The sequence below is a fragment of the Drosophila innubila genome, assembly GCF_004354385.1.
Source record: "Drosophila innubila isolate TH190305 chromosome 3L unlocalized genomic scaffold, UK_Dinn_1.0 0_D_3L, whole genome shotgun sequence".
Taxonomy (NCBI): domain Eukaryota; kingdom Metazoa; phylum Arthropoda; class Insecta; order Diptera; family Drosophilidae; genus Drosophila; species Drosophila innubila.
In genome coordinates this window covers 20,567,534-20,587,470 of record NW_022995376.1, presented here as the reverse complement: position 1 = coordinate 20,587,470, position 19,937 = coordinate 20,567,534, and the positions used below count along the sequence as shown (strand labels likewise).

The window sequence follows — 19,937 nt, the reverse complement described above, 5'->3', positions numbered from 1 at the left end:
ATTTCTTTTTTTATAATTTTATTTTAATTTAAGTCAACTGTTTCCAGTTAACACTAAATAAATAAATATAAAACCAAATAAAATACCTGCTTAAGTTTCAATTAACATCATAATCGTAATCATTAACATTATCATCAAACATTATCTTTATCTGAGCAATTCACCGGGAATAGATTAAAGCACTGTTGCAGATAACAACAAAACCGATAAGACGTACACGGGCCGTATAAATCTTAAGATATCAGTCCAGTGCCAACGAATGGCAACAGCTACTATATAGTTTGCTAATCTATAACTAAGCAATTTTCACACTAACTATAATATATAAGAAGCAAGTAAAGTGTAAGCAGTTAAGAGCTAAATTTGGTAACAAATTGCCAGATGCGACTTTAAACAAAACCATTTGGCGCGCTTGTTTAGCACGTACACAAAACCGTCCAAATCAATTCAACAACCGCAGCCAATAAGTATGCAACAAAAATAATATATAAAGTGAAAGATGTAAATGAGGTCGACTTTTAAATACGCTTTGACAAGTTAAAACTATATATTAAAATTTAATATTCATTTCTGTAGTAATTAAATTAAACATTTTTTGATATTCACATATAAATTATAATTAATTTTTTTTTTTTTTTTAATCTAGCGTTGAATTCATACAATACAAAAATAGTAACTTAACCGCTTTATAAAATAAAAGAATCGGTTCGAAAAAAAAATTATTACATACATTTTATGGTTTTCTAAGATTACGCAATTATTTGAGACTTCGGATTAAAATAAGTCATATTTAAACCTTCAAATAAATTTAAATAAAAAAAAAATGTTATTAGTTCAAAATGTAGAGAAAAATGTATAACAATTAAAATATTTTGTTGTATGAAATTGATCCAAGATTCGAATCCAAACTTTGGGTTCAAAGGGTATATAAGCCAATTCGCAAACCGAACCGATGTCTTTGTCTATGATTTGAACCGCCGAACCAAACCTTAAACAAAATTTTGGAGGTTTGCAGCCTTGATATATACAAAATCTTATAACAAAAATATTTTTTTATATGCAAATTTAATTTTCAGTAAACACAAAAATTTAACTGGATCCTCATTTACTTATGTTGTTTAAGTTAGCTTCCTTCTGATAACTATAATTTACATACTCAGTTAAACCATTTTACAGAGTAGTAATAGGAATTGATTATAAAAAACAAAGAGGGAAAGAGTTAAAAAACTAAAACATGTTGTCAACAAATGCAACATGGAATGTTACTGATTGGGTTACCAACTCTCTCTGTTTTCAACTCGATAAAGACTAGTAAATGTGGTAAATAATTTACAATTGGCTGTCAATTTATCGTTAAATGTAATGTGCAAGGAATGACAGCGTTGTATTACAAGTTGAGTATCATAATGGGGGTGGACTGATGACAAGAAGATTGAGTTGGCAATTTGTCAGCAATGCGGCAATTTGTCATAGGAAGTGGGTACCCTTAGGTCAGAAGCTGAAGGACTAGAGTCAATGGTAAAATATTTAACAATTATATAACAGAGTTTATATAAAAACAAGAATAGTTCTTACGATATTTAATATATATTCACCTATAACCTATAGTTATAATAGTTATCACTTTATTTAAAATTGTGGAAAAAAATGTTATTTTACAGCAGAACATTTTTTTTTTATAAAACTTTTTCTCCTCACAGTCGTACCTTATGGACAAAAATATTTCTATTAAAGTATATTTCTTTCATCTAATAAGTGTTTAGTTTATTTCAAACTCTAAGCACCATTCAAATTGTTATCTCAGAGAGTGTCTGTATAATATACAATATTAAAGAGATATAAATGAAACATATATTTAAATTATATGAATTAATTATTTAAAAATGATTTATGTTGTTTAATATACCCCATTTGGGTTTGTTCAATGGATGTCAAAATGTACAAGAAAATAGAGAAGCATTGTCATTAATTGACATTTTGTTTTATGGTTTCGCAGCAACGTGCCACCATTTTTTGATTGTGCAACTGAATAAAATGAAATAGTGTCAAGTGTAGCCCTCAGGTCGTCACATAAATCACGTGACAAACTGGCAAATAGAAATAAATATAAAATGATTGATTAGTTATGAATGGGGCGATAAGAGAGTCTCTTATGACAAATCAGATTGCAAAGGTTAACTTTGTCAGCTATTGCCAAATGCTGATAACCGTTTATTCTCTCAGCTTCGAGGTGTGGCATCCACACGTTGCAGGCGTCTTTTTTTCGCTCGCTGCGGGGTATATAAAAATGCAAATGAAATAGTATATATAAAAAAAGCAAAGCCCAAAAAACGGCAAACACGAAAAGTTTTAATGCAAATACGAAAATCGCATGAAAACATGAAAACGTGGTCAACTCAACGAGGCGTGTGGCAATTGCGCGGGTCCTGACAACAGGAAGTGCTGAGGCAACCGGGTTGCTGCATTCCTGCATAATTCCACCGTCGTTGGATGAGGCGAAAAAGTTAAGGCAAAGTGCTTTTATTTTTATTTCATTTTTGCATAACAGCTTAAAGCGATTCCGTACATAGTGTAAGTTGCAACGTGCAACTTGCCGCAAAAGCGCTTGAAGGTGCAAGGTGTAAAGTGTTCAACGTGGTCTCTGGACATAGCGCTGCCAGGCGAGCTCCACTATCAGCAATAATAGCACCAAAATATAGCCACAGATCAGCATAAAGAAGAGTGGAGCAACATACTCCATGCCCACGGTAATGACAAAGTTCTGCGAATAACAATGCAGCTTCATGCGGGCCCAACGGTTGCGATGTTTGCGATAGACGCCAGTCTCCAGTACGCGTAACAATCTGTTGGATATAGCATAATGTTATTTGGGATTACCTAACGTCAATAAAAAAAATTAATACAAATATATATAAAATAATTTAAAGCTTAAAGAATAGACAACAAAACAACAACAGCTACCACAAAGAATAAAATTAATACGGAGCGCAATTTTAGGATAAATGATTACAGCTTATGAAAAACCAGTAAATAAAAAACAAAACAAAGACATAATTGAAAAACTTGTAAAACTTAGTATATATAATAATAATAATAAATTAAATAATTATACTAATGTCATGCCGTAATGTTTCTATGCATTAATTTATGAGAATATCCTTGTTGCACTAGGAAGTATGATAAATAAATAAATAAATATAATTCCCTTCTTTTACATTCTTACTGTACTTACTTTAGTCGAATGAGTTCCTTGTAGCTGGAATTTTTGTGAAGATGAGTGTAGAGCAAAAGTTCGGGTCGAAAGAGTATCTCATTGAGATCACAGATCTCCTGCTGGGTGTAATAACGTTCCACATAGGCATAGCCAGAGGAGGCCTCAAACACAAACACATAACCAGGATGATCACGTACACGTAATATTCCCTTCTCAGCGGGCAGCCAAAGTTCCGTATTCTTGGACTGCGTTTCGATTTTGCGTTGGCTAAACAAATGAATCTCTGGGCGTAAAGAATACTTTGAAGTTCATTAAATTAGTTAAAAGCTGATCTGCCAGTTTAAATACTTCACACTCACATTAAGATAGCTTTTGGTAAATGACAGAGGTTCCAATCCAACTTCTAGCGAACTTTCTGCCAGCTGCTGCATTGTTTTGATCTGAGATTTGACGGGTGAGTTCAACAGAGAGGAAACCACCACAGATGTATAATAGTTGTACATGATGAAGCTGATGAGGAAAAGCGCAAAATAGGTAAGACGACCGCCCGTTGAGCGTGGTATCAACGCGGAACTTTGACTGCAGGCAGCTCCAAAGCTGATCAGGCAGGTGGTTAACAAAGAAGGTACAGAATTGAGACGCCAACGAGGTTGCATACGCTTGCACTCCAAATAAAAGGTCAGATAGAGCAGCAATCCGATCAACAGCAGAACACCAGCAAAGATATACCAGACCAAGGCGCTAAACGGTTGCAGAAATACATCACCACGAATGCCAGCATTATGGGGTGTCCGAAAAAGACAAACGGATCGAAAATAGCCCGTCTCAATGATGGCCGATAAATACTGCAATCTGCCCTCGGTGGCCAGACACGGAGCAGAGCCAATGTCGGCAGTCTGATTGACCACAGCACCAACTGAACCACCGTTGATGTCGCTAAGACTCCAACGATCTGTGAAAGTGAAGTTCATGCTGAAAAAAACGGAAAGCTTTATCTTCATTTTGCAAAGAGTTAATTTTAGTGCAAGTGAACACAAAATTAGTATAAATTATAAATTTTAACCATTTTCCTCCAATATTTCAATTCCCGTTTACTAAGAAAATTGCACATCAAATTTATTTATCAGGTGTTAGGAGAAACTTTCATATGCTTTTTAGACCCCGTACATAAAAAAAGTAGAGGGGTCTATTGGGTTTGTTTTAACGAATATGTGCGTAACAGGCAGAAGAAGGCGTGGCAGACCCTATAAAGTATATATATTCTTGATCAGCATCAATAGCCAAGTCGATATAGCAATGTCCGTCTGTCTGTCTGTGTGTCTGTCTGTCTGTCCGTCCGTATGAACACCTAGATCTCAGAGACTATAAGAGCTAAAGTCACAAAACTTGGTCTGTAGGTTCCTCCATATTGCAAGCAGATCAAGTTTATTTCAAAATTCGGCCACAACCCCTTTATCGCCCACAAATCGAAAAAAAAAAAATTCATATCCAAATTATAAGAGCAATTTAAAAGCTAGTGACACCAAATTTGGTTTGTAGACTCCTCAATAATCGGACCACTATATCATATAGCGTCTATAGGAACAATCGGTCGAAAATCAAGTTTTAGTATGAAAAACTTTTTTGTTTAATGAGATATTGTAACCAAACTGAAGAAATAACTTGGCTTTATATATCCTGTCCAAAGTTGGTTCAAATCAAACCACTATATCATATAGCTGTCATAGTACCGATCGGGCGAAAATCAAGTCTTAGTATGAAAAGCTTTTTAGTTTTATGAGATTTCATACCCAAATTTATAGAATATGCATTTAAATTAGTCTTATACATCCTTGCCGAAGTTGGCTTAAATCGGTCAAGTATATCATATAGCTGCCATAGGACCGATCGGTCGAAAATCAAGTCTTAGTAAGAAAAACTTTTTTCCATTATTAGTTTTTGCCACAGTAAGTACGGGGTCTCCGACAGTCGAGTATGCTCGACACTTCAAATCCATGATATCCTTAAAAATGATTGCTTATGCACCACAATTTTTAGGGTTATCAAGGATTTTCTTCTGATTTTATTGAGCATAGGCTTTATCAAGATCCGTAAACTATATTTCAATTTAAGCTTAAAATAATGTCCGCTACAACTTACTCGCATTGCAAGAGATCTCTAAGGAGTAAAGTTATCTGAAATCCGAATCGTGCTATAGCATCGATATGCGTCTCGTTATCCAGGCTGAGAAAGCGTAGCAACAACTCTGGTGACCAGGTGATGGGTCTCGTTGTAACCACTGTTGCCACACGCAGCACCACATCCCTTAGCTGCTCTCGTTGTCTACACTTGGGGCGCAAATGCAACGTGCTGAGATAACGATTCAATTGACAACTTGTCGTATTGCAGAAGAGCTCATAGTTTCCTGTTATATTGAGCTGTCCGCCAATGTGTTTGCCATTGCTATAGACATCGTAGAGGGCAAAGATGAGGTTACCAGTATTGTCCAGAATGTTTTGAGTCACATAGCTAACATCCGCATCGACTGATATATTAAAAGGTGCAAAGAAATCATAGAACCTAAAGTCTGTCAGGCTGTCATGTAGAAGCCAATGATAATGCTGATTGTAGAGCTGCGTTCTACTAGCCTGGAAATAGTTTTTAATCGAATAGATTGTGCTCGATAAAGAAATAATTAGCATGATCGAATGGCAATCAACGTACTTCAAGAGTTCAAATAAATTGTGTAAGCAAATAAAAATTGTAAAAAAAAAATATTAAATAAATAATACAATATTAATAGAATAGTAGTATATCTATTAAAAATACACCTATGCGAAAATACATAAAACGTATTAGACATAAATATTCGGGAATTGAGATTTAAAAATCTATCCCGGATTCTTGTCACATATCTTAACACACAGTTGTAATACTTTAATACTTGCCTCTTTTAATAGATCTCCTGCTCTTTCACACTGCAGATCCACATAGATAGCCAGCGTGGGTTGCAGATGATCCAGAAACCTTTGTTCCAAATGCTCCCATTTCCATTCATCCAAGTGCACAAACTGATGATAGATGAGTTGCGATGAAGTGTGAATTTGTTGTGCCAACTGCAGTGCTGCAAAGAGTTCCTTTACTATTAAAATATATTCAATTTTGTTGGCAATGAAATCTGCCCACTTTCATTCCGTTGCCAGCAATGAAAGATGGTAATGAAACTGATGCGCGACTGCAGCAAATTGTGCAACAAGAAGTTGGCCAATTGCATTAGCTGCATTTCCCTATTGACTTTTGACTTTTGACTGAGAGACTTTTTGACTGAACCTTTTTATAGCCCTTCTTGGAGCAATTTGCCTGTCGTCTGTCAGTTTAATGTTTGTTTAAATTGTTGGTAAATTGGGGGGCACTTGCCTCAATTTCGTGCCACACGTAGCTGTCGCTTGTGCCACAATACTTCCAAGCCCAAAACAAATAGACATATAATATAGGCACCGAGTAGTAAAAGAAATAAAGGTCCAGCCGACTCCATGCCCACAACGACGGTGACATTACTCCGATAACAATGCAATTTTGTGCGAATCCAATAGCGAAAATGCTTTAAATGAACTCCAGTTTCCAAAAGACGCAGTTGACTGAGTTGAAACTTGAATAATTAATTTCATACCTATCTGATATCCACTTAACACTTACCTCAGTTTAAATAGCTCGACAAAGCTAGAGGTCTTGAGGACAATTGTAAAGACGCTAGTCTCATCACGCACCAAAAACTCATTCAGCTCGCAAATCTCGTGGGGTAGATAATGTTTCGCAACAAAAACATAAGCACTAGCAGATTCCGCAATAAAGACAAAGCCAGGATTGTTGCGCACCATCAAAACACCCTCCTCCGAAGATAACCAAATGCGTTTTGGATCCTTGTTCAATATCTTGTTGCGATACAAGCTGCGCACTTCTGCAAATTCTGAAGTCTAATAGAACCAAAGAAAAATATATAAATAAATAAAATTCTTTGTCCTGACTTGTGATTTGTATAAATTAAAATTTTGAATATTAATATAAGCAAAGTTGTAAATAATAAAACAGATTTATATATATATATATATATATATATATATATATATATATATATTATTCCAACAAATTAATTAATAATAATACTTAATAATAATTAATTTGTAAATTTTTAATATTTTTTTAATTTTAAAAATTATTATTTGAATATGTCTTAAATAAATTATTGAGCCCACCTCCACATATACTTTTGTATAGATTCTTGGCTCGACAGCCACCTCCAAATTGCTGTCTGCAAGCTGTTGTATGGTGCGTATACTTGATTTGGGCGGTGCTCCCAGCAGCGTGGAGACCACAACTGATGTATAATAGTTATACATCAAAAAGGAGGTCAACATAATTGCATAAAAGCCCATGCGGCCACCTGTGGAACGCGGCAATAACCAAGCACCCTGTATGCAGGCTGCACCAAAGGACAGCAGACAGCTAGTCAACAACGAGGTCTCCATGCCACCTCTATTCATTCTGCGCTCCAGCAGAAATGTCAGCCAAAGTAGAAAGCCAGTGAACAGCAAGAGGGCGCCAAATATGACCCAAACTGTCCAGCTGAAAGGCTCCAGAAACTCTGTGACTCGGAGATCGGTGCCAGAGGAGCGAGGATTGAGAAACATGCAAACAGAGCGAAAGGAACTCTGCCAGACCAGAGGCTTAAAGTATTTGCTACGTCCGACGGTGTAAAAAAAACCAGGCGCTGTTAAATCAACACTCTCATTCATCAAATCCCCAATGAGGCCGCCAGTTAGCTCCGAATCCGTCCAACGATCCCGAAAGATGTAAGAAAAGCTGTGAGAGACAGGTTTTTATTATTTACGCCGGACTACTACTATTTTTAACACTTTTTCAGATGTATGCTTGCATTTTTTATCATTTCTCGAGAATATTGAAAACTTATTTTAATACATTTTCTGAAAGCCAATGAACATTTTATCGTTTATACATAGTTTAATTCAAAAGATATAAATTTGATTTTTAGAAAATCATTTTATTGCGCATGGTTTTTTTTTCGAACTTTGTAACTTTAAAATTTAAAAAAATATTAAAAACATTTAACAGTTAAGGTCTTATTAATTCTTTTATTTCTTCTCACATATAAGGAATATTGAAAAATAATAGTATTGTTGCTTAGTGTTATAGTAACTTACTTGCATTCCAACATGTCCATAAGAGCCTGATGCGATTGGTATCCCATTCTGGTATACGAATCCTTATATATTTCATCATGACTGCCTAGAAAGGATTTGATCTGCTCATCTGATGTGTTCGCAGGCAAGCTAGTGACCTGACGGCAAAAATTAGTTAGTTAATGAGTAAATTAAAAGAGAGAAACTGAAGGTTACTGCTGTATTTATTCGTAGAGATAATCCAGTGAAAAATTTGCGATGTTGCAGTCGAGTTCTCTTATGAAGATCACTCAAAAAGCGTTTGACGTGACAATGTCCCTTATTGCAATCAATTTCCTGGTCTATTGTAATGTTTAGTTTGCTTCCCAAGTGTTTGGCCTTATTATACAGATCATAAATTATAAAGCTGTTGAGATCCTCAAGGGGTTTCACATAACTCAATTCAGTGTGAAAGAAAAGTTGCGCCTCTGAGAATTTCTTATGTAACTGATTTAAATTGAAGTTACGATCAAAGACAAGCCAATGATAACGATCTGTAAAAAGGCGTTGCATATTGGCCTTGGAATGCATATAAATATCAGTGAATCAGTAAGGAAAATATCTACATATATGTAAATCAGCTTACCATATCCAAAACTTTAGCGCTCTGATTACAATTGATATCAAAGTAAATACCCAGCTTAATGAGATTGTGATTGACGAGTTGATCTTGCAAGTGCTCCGATTGCGAGAATTTCGCATTAAGGTCCAGATATTGGGTGTATAAAGATTCATTACGAGATAAATATGCCAAGTGTAGTAGTGCTATAGTAAGGTAATTTAGAAGTTGTAAAATATCTTTAAAATTTACTTACAATCATTAGTCCAACAGTGTAAAAATAAAATATTCTTCAACTTTGCAATATGCACAAAATAATATATGGTGAATTCAAAAATATACATGATTGCAGACAATTACTGAGAATTAATGAGACAATTGCTTAAATGCAAGTCCTTTTATAAGAACTCAATAAGCTGTCAGTTATATAAGCAAAATAAAGGTATATAAAAATCGAATCAATGCTTTGAAAGGTTGACAAGTTAATGGACTCTTAGGGTTAGTCGTTGACAGCTAAAAAGGGGTCTTTAAGTTGTCAACTCAGTTACGTAGGTTATTATTAAATAGAGATTTGAGAAAAAAATGGATAAAACTTACCCAACTAAAATTCAACATTTTTAAATTGAGTATAATTTAGTTTAGATTTTTTAAGCGCTGCCAATATCGCCTTCCCATATATGCCCAACTGAGTTCCAGTAATAAAATGAAGAGAGCCACAAAGTATGCGACCAAAAGAGCTATAAAGAGTGGCGCTGCATATTCCATGCCCACATTAATTACATAATTGTTGGAGAAACAGTGCAGCTTCGATTTGGTATAGAAACGTCGATGTTTTTGAGTCATTCCTCCTTCCAGCATTCGCAGTTGGATCTGTTTTAATAATTCCCTGTATGTAGAGTTCCTGTGCACAATTGTATAGACTCTACTTTCCGGACGAAAGAGGATTTCATTTAATTCGCAAATCTCATGGGGCAAGTAATATTGTTCCACAAAGTTGAAAGAGAACGAAGCTTCTAAGCCGAATACAAAGCCTGGTTGTTGACGTACTCGAAGAACACCTTCTTTGGCACTCAACCAAATGGTTTTGGGATCGCGTCCTTCCACCTTTCGCTTAACCAGGCTGATTATATCCGATCGTGGTGAGCTCTGTAAAAAGTTAAATTTCCACGCAGTTTCAAATAAGAGAAAATTAAAATAACTTTAAAGTAAAATTTAACTTAAGAATTTAGAATCAAGAACACAAGTAAAACACGTGAAATAGACAATTAAGAGTTCATATTAAAATTATTAAAATTATTAATATCATAAAAATTGATGTAAAAGTACATCGAAAAATGGACAGCTGGATTATTTCAGTCGTTTTTATTATTTACTTTTTACTATTAATTCAATTTTTTCGATCACTGAATAGTTTTTACATACCTTCCAATTGACACATTTAAAATTGAAAAGTTGGGACTAATAGCCTATTTCCACGACAGCACATTTGGCTCATTCGACGCCATTTTCATCATTTGGCCGAAATGTGGACTTCATTTCAGTACAAAATCCGAATGATCATTTTGGCTCATTTATAATGAATGAGCCGATTTTTTTGTCATTCGACCCTGTGAATTTGAATATTTTTTATCGAACACGCGATGTTTATCGATAAACTCTTAAAAAAATCAATTATCACCTTAACCAGCTGTCTTCATCAATAAAATCGGTAGGCATTAAATTTGCGCCAATTATAATATCATAATAAAGTGGAAAGCCAAATATGAGGCACATTCAAATGTGAGCAAATGTGGCAAATGTGAGTGGTCGTGGAAATAGCCTATAACATAACAACTTAAAACTGATGTTTACATTAATATGTGTATTAATTTAGTAATTAATTGTTTATTATTGTTTAGTTTAGCTGTTAGCATTACGAATTAAAATAAGTATATAGAAAACTTACGTTTAAGTAAACCCGATTAAATGGCAGGTCGTGAAAGCCAACATCCAACGAGCTGTCAGCAAGTTGTTGCACAGTTTTGATATTGGAACGTACAGGAGAACCTAATAAGGTGGAAACCACAATCGATGTGTAATAGTTATACATAAGAAACGAGGTCAACATAAGCGATATAAAGGCCAAACGTCCGCCAGTAGAGTTTGGTATCAAATTAGAGCCCTGAATACAGGCAGCACCAATGCTAATCAAGCAGCTGGTCAAAAGTGAGGGTATATAGGCCAAACAGCGTGGCAACCAACGCTGCTCAAGTCCAAATATTATCCAAAGCAGCAGACCAGAGAAAACCAGTAAGGCGGCAAAAACTAACCAAACACTTGGCTTAAATGGCTCCAAAAAGACGCCAGCTTTGATGCCAGCATTATGTGGTGTTCGAAAGATGCAAACCGATCGAAATTGGCCAATTTCCGTTGTGGGAAAAATCTTACGCAGACGTGCGTCTGATATAACAAAAGCTGTTGTCGATAATTCAACATGTTCATTAACTACTTCACCCATGGCACCGCCAATTGTATCATTGAGACTCCATTGATCCCGCCAAACGTAACTAACACTGCGAAAAAAAATTGGATAAAACTCAATTATAAATAGAGCTGGAATTTGGGATTTGAATTACTTAAATTTTAGCATTTCCTGCAAGTGTAAATTGTTGCGATAACCCAAGCGAGATATCCAATCCAAATGTACATTATCTTCGCTATTCAAAAAGTTAATAAGCGACTTCTCGCTCGAGTTGAGAGGCAGCACAGTGACCTATGATAAAAACCTTTATTATATTACATTGAACAAAATATATTACAAAACAGAACTCACCAATGCAACCTGTCTGAAAGTAATACCTTGTAAATTACTGCGCTGCTGCAATCTGGTTCTTTTATACAGATCACTCAGATACTCTTTTATCTCACAATCACTCTGATTACAGTAAATACTCTGATCTATAGTTATGTTGAGTTTCCCACCCAAATGACTGCCTTTATTATAGACATCGTAAAGCGTAAATAATCTGGTTTCATTCCGTTCCTCTCTTGAATTCGGCTTTACATAGGTCACATCAGCATTGATGCTCAGATTGGCTTTATCAAATAATTCTTCCAACAGTCTCATATTACCCGCTTCATCATATAAGAGCCAATGAAAGTTCTCCGTATAAAGACGCGCTCTACTCGTCTGTAAGCAGTATATCATTACAATATAAATAAAGTACAGACTCTAATACACACCTGATTTGTTATGAAGGAGCTTTGGCTGCAACTCAGGTCCAAGAATACGCCTAATTTGGTTGGTTCACTTTCCAAATAATCCCTGTGAAAATTAGCCAAGAATTCGCTTTTCTGATTGAGATTAACGTACTGGGAGAAAATGTAGTTCCGGGAGAAAAGCTCTGCCAGCGGCATAAGATCTAAAGAAAATCGGAAAATTTAGTTTAAAATCGATAAAAATTACACAAATCCGGAGAAAAATGCTTTGAAAGTCTAATTTGTACAGTTTAATATATAAACTTTGCCCTAACATTCAGCGTTAAATGAAGAATATAAATTATATATATGTAAAGAAGGGAATTTAAATAGATTTTAAATTAAATACATAGTTTCAGGATTTTTCAATTAAATAGAACATTTTTCATTTTATAATATTTTATAGGTAAATTTATAGTTCTGAAAGTATGAAAAATATTTTATTTAAATATTTTCACAGAATCATTGATTTTAAGGTGAATTAAATAACAAAAAAGAATGGGATACATATTTTGTTTAAAAGAAATTTAGCTAACTTGTTCAATTTTGAAAAATAAATATTATTTTACTTTCTACATTGGTTTTACTCTACTATTCTTAATTTTTTTTGACACTTAGTTTTATATTTAATTTAAAATGTTAATATATTTATTTGTATTATTCTATTATTTACCTGGCAATTGCCAGCAATGAAATATGAGCACATTTCTTAAGTTTATTTGCAACAAATTGTAGACAATTAAGTTAAAAAGTGATAGATACGACATCTTCAGCTTTACTGTAGAAGCCAAACCGAAAGTAATCCTTTTTATACCCTGCCAAAAAAGTCAAATTATGTAATATTTTTATTATTCCGACTTGCGACATTTGGTAATTGAGTCATTAGATTAAATTTGGGCTGTCATCGAAAAATGGTGATGTATCGACAAGCTGATTACACTTTAAGTGGCCCAGTAACCAGTCCAAGCAACAGGTGCTGCATTTTGGGGGCGTCATAACAAAGAGCACGTGGCCAGGATACAGCTCACAATGCGTCGGCGCAGTAGTTTAAACGTAAACAAAACCAAAAACCCAGTCACATTTATGAATGAAAGCAATACGCCCCCGCGCACTCTCTTATGGCTTCACCCAACCCCGAAACCCCTTAGTGTTAATGGATTTCAGCCATGATTTAGCCCCGTTGTGGCAGGGCGAAACTGATTTTGCGCCTTTTGCATGTCCGTGTAAGTCTGTGTGTGAGTGTGTGTGCTTTATGCTGTCGGCATATCCTCTGCTCATGTTGCCAGCTGCACAATTGAATCTTGCCCAAGCGTTGGCTTTTAATGCCGTTTCAGTTGGCGTTGCGCGCTTGGCGCGTCTCGACGTATTCCTCTGACTAAATCTCTTTCTAAGCGGGCAAGCGGACATTTGAAGCTCGTTTTGGCACTTTCCATTTCCAATACCGTTGTCTGTTTATTTGTAAACATATTGTGGTTGTTATTATTGTTGTAATTGTCGATGCCATTTGGCCGCCGGCGATAGCAAAAAGTTATTGTGTCCTTTGCGAGGCGGTTATAAGAGGATTGATTGAATCGACTCGGCAACGGAGACGATTGATTACGAATTTAATTAAAAACTCGTTTCGTGTTTTCTTTTAAGAAATGTGCAGTTAAATGAAATACTTAAACACACGTATAAAGTAACTACAAGTTATACATGGCGTATGCGCATTATTTATATTACTAATAATCTTCACATTGTTTTAAATATTAATAAAAAAAGACACAAAAAAAAGGAGATGAAGTGAATAATTAAAATATTCTGACAAAAATATGTGACCTTAAAATATATTTAAATAAAATAACCTAAATTTATACATGACATAAGCGTAATAAATATATATATTTTTTTTAATTATTGTAAATGGACACATTGCGTAGGTGTATATAAAATATAAAAGAGTATTAAAATATATTTAGAAAAATAATAGTACTATTTATATTAACAAATTAAATTACAGTAATTTTTAAGTCCATATAAACTCTACTTACATATTTTTGTTAGTGCGGAACTCTCAATTCTAAATTCTGAATTCATATACATTTAATAAACACATAAATTATAAACTGAAATGTACATGATATTCGTTTATCTTAATTAGCCTCTCAAACAATATATACACATTTATTGAGTGCCAATTAAAATGTCGTGTGTAATGCAAATAATAAACCTAATGCTAATTTTAAATACGAAGACGGTCTGACATCTGCTCAATTAAAACTATTTACAACATTTTATACTGCAAAACCCCAAATGTATTAAAAATCAATTGCAACGCGGTTGACCCGCAAATGACCCGCATAAATGCAATTACCACAAATATGACATTTAAATGCAAAAAAATAAAATAAAATTCAAACAAAATGAAATTATCATAGATTGGACATTACACATCAGAGAAATGTAAATCCGATAAAAAGAAGAGTAAATCGACCAGTGATTTTGGTAAACCAAGCAAATCATTAACAAAACTATTAACAGGGCAAGTGGGAGTTGACAATTTAGTGGACTTTACTTAACCTTATTTATGAGCGTTCTCATGTGGCTTTCCGTGACAATTTATTGTAATGCAAATTTTCGAAGGGGAAAATACGATATTTCAAATTGAAACCGAAAGTATTTCAAGCGAAAATTACATATAGATTTAATAATAAGTAAATATAAAGTTATAGTATATTCAGTTAACAACTGCAGCTTTATAAATGAACTGCAAACATTTATCTCGAGATATACAAATTTGTTTTTAAAGTTTTTGTCTCAAAGTTGCATTTAAAGCTGATAGTTTCACTGCTTTCCTTTAGTCACAAGTTGTCAGTTTTCTTTTTATACTCTGTAACCATTAACCTAAAGGGCATGTAATCAAAAAAAAAAAAATTATAAATTTAAAGACATGTCCTTTAGTTGATAATCTATACACATGTTCTAAAAATCAAGATATTCTAAGAAAAGTTGATGACAGTTATTTAAATTTATACCTGCTTCCAAGGTATCTTATAATCGTATACTCTCTTAACCGCTTTTTTTTTGGCAGTTGCTGCTTTATGTTACAAAACATCTGTTGGTCGGGCGAATGCAAAGCAGATACAAGTCTCAAAAAAATAGAAAAGCTGCTGGGCATCGCACTCTTGAGATTTACATTGTAAAGTGATGCGTTTAGCTTTCAACCCATCCCACTTTTTGCTAGCTGTATGTACATGTGTATGTGCAGATGTATGTGGTATGATACAACAGCCTAACAAAAACTGCATTTAAATTAATTGAATTTTGCAGATTTTTTGTGGTCTGTGTCCCCCTTGAAGCTTACGCTCTCATCTATTGCTTTTATTGAATTGGTTTGGGGAATCGTTAGTTGAACCACAAGTCAAGTTTCCCTAACCTTCCTCCCACTCACACCCAGAAAACAGTTTACTTTGGGGTCTTTGGGTCACTTCTCTATCGCCAATGCATTTTGTGTGTCACAGCAATGTTATATCTTCGTTTTTACATACCTTCATTTCTTCATGGGGATCTGCACTCGAGTTCATTAATTTTTCAGCCAAGCTGAAATGTTTCTATTTACTTTTGAAATGCGTCTGGGCCTTGGCGCTGTAAATTGAATGTTTGACAACACTTGAGAATAATATCCAAAGCATCATATTGATCCTTAGTCAAGAGTTATCCAGCTTAGTATAGGTTGTATGAAGTTTTGAGATTTTTTCTTATAGTAATTATTTTGTTATAGTATATTTTCTTTCGACGTTTTGCTTATTTGCTTACACTTTATCAACTTATTTTAAATTTTCACAGTTTTACAGAATTTTTAGCTTGTTTAAAACCAAATTTCTCAATTTTAATAGGCATTTCTGTTATTATTTTCGCTCATAAACTTTATAAATTTTAATTTTTATGCAGATTGTGCACCTCTCCCATTCAATAATAATGTTATGACAAACATTGATAACTCAAACAATTTTTTTATTTTATCCTATTTCACTTACTACTTTTACAGGAAAATGCACTTACCTAAGGCAAATACCAACAAGCAGGGCATTTGGTAGTTTCTTCCGCTGCTTCTCCGCAATTTTCCCGCTCCCTTTGCTCTTTTCTTCTTGTGCTCAACTGGCAAACATTTCCGTAAATCGTGCGTCCGGTATCCTGACCATCGTTGATGCAGCACGTGCTGCGGCTTTACTGTAAAATAATTACAACAATTGCATTATTTTATGCCTGAATCTAATTGGACACAAAATTTTGACTTGCATTTAATTAAATTGCAAATTTTTAAAGCTACTTAAGTTAACTAGATAACTTGTGGCCAAATCCTTTTTGCACGCCTCTCTCTCCGACAATGCAACTTCACATGCAGCCCAAAAAACAGAGCTATATATGTATATATATACATATATTAGTATAGTATAAGTCTCTAGCAAAATGAAATGCAGAACTCATTTGTAAGCACCGTCACAAAAAGGCAACCAAATAATCCATAGAAACCACCTGCTGCACCCACACAGCAGCCGTAGACCAAACGAAACCATATTACATACAACTTTATATGCACCAGATGCTTAGAAAACTGGTTAGATAAAAAATATTGAGGCCTTATGGTAATTTAGATACACTAAAAATAATAAAACCGTATTGCATGATATGAACCAGATGTTTGGAAAACTGTTAATTTAATAAAGTTGTTAATAATAAAATTTAAATAAAACTACTGAAGCAAAGCCGAAATATATCGTAGTATCCCGAAAACTTAAAAAATACTAGTACAAAGTCTGGTATTATTATCTTTATGATTCCCAAATAAGGAAAGAAGTAAATTTACTAGAATGAAAGGGCCTAAAATGTATAAAAAATAATCTCAAAATACAAAATATCTATTAGTTAAAATTAACTGGACTTTAAAACAAAACAAGCTTAACCAGGATAAGCCTACTAATATGTAAGATATACAAAAATCGAATAACATCCTATCAGATTGACCTACTTAGATTATTGGAGCATTTTTGGAGGACAGAAATACAATTCTAATAAAATTGTCATTAGCAGATTAAATAATCGTATCAGACTTTTTAGTCCTATAGATCAACGTCTTAAGATCTTGACTCTATCATAATTCTTAGCTGAATAATAATACTAGCTTCGTAGATAGAGAAGAAGGAGTCTAGCTTAAACTTTCATATACTTTACAGCTTTATATTTTTTAAGAGTATTTCAAGTAATTAAAATTATTATATTACCAAAATATTTAATTTAAAAAAATTATAAGTCTGTATTGTTATAGTTTTGCTATGCTTGATAACATTTCAAAAGTGATTTTATACCCTGCAAGGACAACACAGGGGTTTGTAACAATGCAACTGGCAGCCCCGAAAAAAGGCGACATATTCTATAGTGCTCGGGCCACATAGAGTGAAGAAGAATGAATGGAACAAGGAAAGAACGGAAGCAGCCAGCGATGAGGAGGGCAGCCTTCAAAAATTGAGTGCAATTTAGACGACGTTGATGAGAAAATGCGTTGAACGTGCTCAAGTTGTGCTCTACGCTTGTGGCCGGGCTCAGTTCGGGGGCGCATTTAACCCTTTCGTCAGTTAACAATGGCAACAAGGTGAGGTCGGAGGGAAAGGGGAGAGTACAAGTGGGAAGTAAAGGCGTCGCGACGCGACAAGCAAAGCCAGAAATTAGAAGTAAAAGACGCCTTGGATGGATGGCTACCGAAAGGTTTGCTGTTTGTTTGACGAAACAAGCGCCCAGAGAAAAATATACAAGAAATTGCTATTTAAAAAGAAAACAGAAAGTAAAGTGAGTGTGTGTAGCTCAGATTACAGCATGAAAATTTATGATCAGCTGGTTAATTTATGATGAAAGTCAATAGTATGCTTTGGACTAAGGAAAAACACTTTTAAGCCTTATCACGTTACAATTATTTGGAGAATCTGTTGAGAGACCGGAAAGATGGTCTTTACAGTGAATTAATTTACTTTGTAAGTTAAGCTGAATTTTCTGAAGTTTTCGCATGCGTCAAGTGCTGAGTAAACCAAGTGAATCTAATGCATATTTCCTTCGGCTCAGCCACATGCTTAATTGGCAAACACAGCGCTTAATCAAGTGGCAAGTAGCATTGACGAGCACGAGGCCTCGATGCTTTTCTAAGATGAGATGCTCTCCGGCTGGAGATGCTATCAGTTGCCTGTAGAAGAAGAAGAAGAAGGCAAGCCTCAATGCAAGTGGTTTCTAATGGAATGTCACCCTCTTCCCATCAGGTAGACCTCACATACACACACACCCACACACACACACAATTAGGTTAGTGGGTGAGACACATAATCAACTTTATGGGTCGCATTGCAAGTATTTGCATAATTAGATAGATGGACACTCTTTGCCTTGACGCGCCTTCCAAATGACCAAATACGAGTAGTTATTAAAGGACAGGTTGCCTTCCCTTCAGTTTCCTCTCCATTTGCATCACCTTCTGCTGCTGTAAGCATGTTGCCTGCCTCTTGGCCTAATGGCAGTTGATTTTTCATTAACGCCTTGTGGTTCGTCTCGTTGAGTTCACTTGCCCAACTCGTCTCGTTGTTTATTTATTTCATTTAATAACTTGCCATCAATAAGTTTAAAGTCCGGGAGTTTTCGAGATTAATATTTAAAAATTATTTTTAAAATATGCGCACACAGCATGAGCTCCAAATGCATTAATCTTCACACGTTTCCCAGGCGTATACTTAACCAAGATTCATATTATGCATGCGCCGTGTTGTGCGTTTAAGATAAACAAAATGCTGAAAAGTTGTTGAAAATAATTTTTAAATTAAAGATAATTAATTTAATATAACTCAAACAATTTTGAATATGAAACACAAGTTGCAAAAAATTAAATAAAAGTTGTTTTACCAGTAAATATGAAATAATTGCACCCTCGCTTCGTTGTGGTTTTAAAAAGAGTTCGAAAATAATCTACGTTTTTAAAAATTGAATAAATGAAAACAAAAAAAAGTTCCCAAAGCTTAATAAATAAAACAAAAGATAAAAAAATTAAATCTTTTAGTCTAAGATAGTACCACAAATTTTAATAATATTTTACGCATACGACGTGTTATTATTTTAATAATTTCAAAAATATACTTTGTGGTGGTTTAATTAATATTATAATATAAATATAAAGAGTTAAAATCAAGTAATGATAAATTAAGCTGTAAAAGCTTATAATAAATTTCAAACAGTACAACAAAAATTAAAAAAGGAATGGCTTAATCTTTTAATATAAAATAATATATTACGCATACGTCGAGTAAATTTATAAAAGTGTTCAAAAATATTAATAAAATTTTGCAAATCTCATTCGCAACAGTCAAATATACAATAAAAGCTAACTTTAATCAGCTAAAATCAAATAAACGCTTATTTAACTGCCAGCAACTAACTAATTCCTTGGCGGACATCTAAACGCTGGTAGCTAATTGGCCAATCAAACTCTTGGCAATTAATCAAAGTGCCAGGAGCAGGCGACAGTCGGCACAGATCAAACAATTGAAATCATAAAACTCATCGCAGCAAAAGCGAAAGCGCACTCAGATACTACACAGAGACAAAAGTCAAGATAGAGAACCAGATAAACGGAACTAATGCTGAGCAAGCCAAAAGAAGAATTGGATGAGCTTGGGAAATTAAGTAAAACTGGCACGGA

The 19,937-nt window shown here is 34.3% G+C and overlaps 3 protein-coding genes across 3 annotated transcripts; all 3 read right to left on the bottom strand.

Annotated features, from left to right (window-relative positions):
- Positions 1 to 2,504: 2,504 nt before the first annotated feature.
- On the bottom strand, positions 2,505 to 6,476 carry LOC117787538 (ionotropic receptor 75a). Its single transcript, XM_034626084.1, has 6 exons — positions 6,380 to 6,476; positions 6,142 to 6,317; positions 5,354 to 5,841; positions 3,574 to 4,186; positions 3,233 to 3,513; positions 2,505 to 2,843 (listed from the first exon to the last, which is right to left on the bottom strand). Exons 1-6 carry the CDS (start codon positions 6,474 to 6,476, stop codon positions 2,630 to 2,632), a joined length of 1,869 nt encoding a protein of 622 aa, XP_034481975.1. The 3' UTR covers positions 2,505 to 2,629.
- A 135-nt stretch (positions 6,477 to 6,611) lies between these two features.
- Positions 6,612 to 9,333, bottom strand: LOC117788493 (ionotropic receptor 75a). The gene is made up of 7 exons (XM_034627278.1): positions 9,246 to 9,333; positions 9,017 to 9,195; positions 8,608 to 8,949; positions 8,413 to 8,549; positions 7,447 to 8,053; positions 6,890 to 7,167; positions 6,612 to 6,831 (listed from the first exon to the last, which is right to left on the bottom strand). The coding sequence occupies exons 1-7, from the start codon at positions 9,331 to 9,333 to the stop codon at positions 6,612 to 6,614; spliced, it is 1,851 nt and encodes a 616-aa protein (XP_034483169.1).
- A 289-nt stretch (positions 9,334 to 9,622) lies between these two features.
- On the bottom strand, positions 9,623 to 12,993 carry LOC117788492 (ionotropic receptor 75a). Its single transcript, XM_034627277.1, has 6 exons — positions 12,900 to 12,993; positions 12,212 to 12,390; positions 11,802 to 12,158; positions 11,605 to 11,741; positions 10,935 to 11,541; positions 9,623 to 10,135 (listed from the first exon to the last, which is right to left on the bottom strand). Exons 1-6 carry the CDS (start codon positions 12,991 to 12,993, stop codon positions 9,623 to 9,625), a joined length of 1,887 nt encoding a protein of 628 aa, XP_034483168.1.
- Positions 12,994 to 19,937: the final 6,944 nt, after the last annotated feature.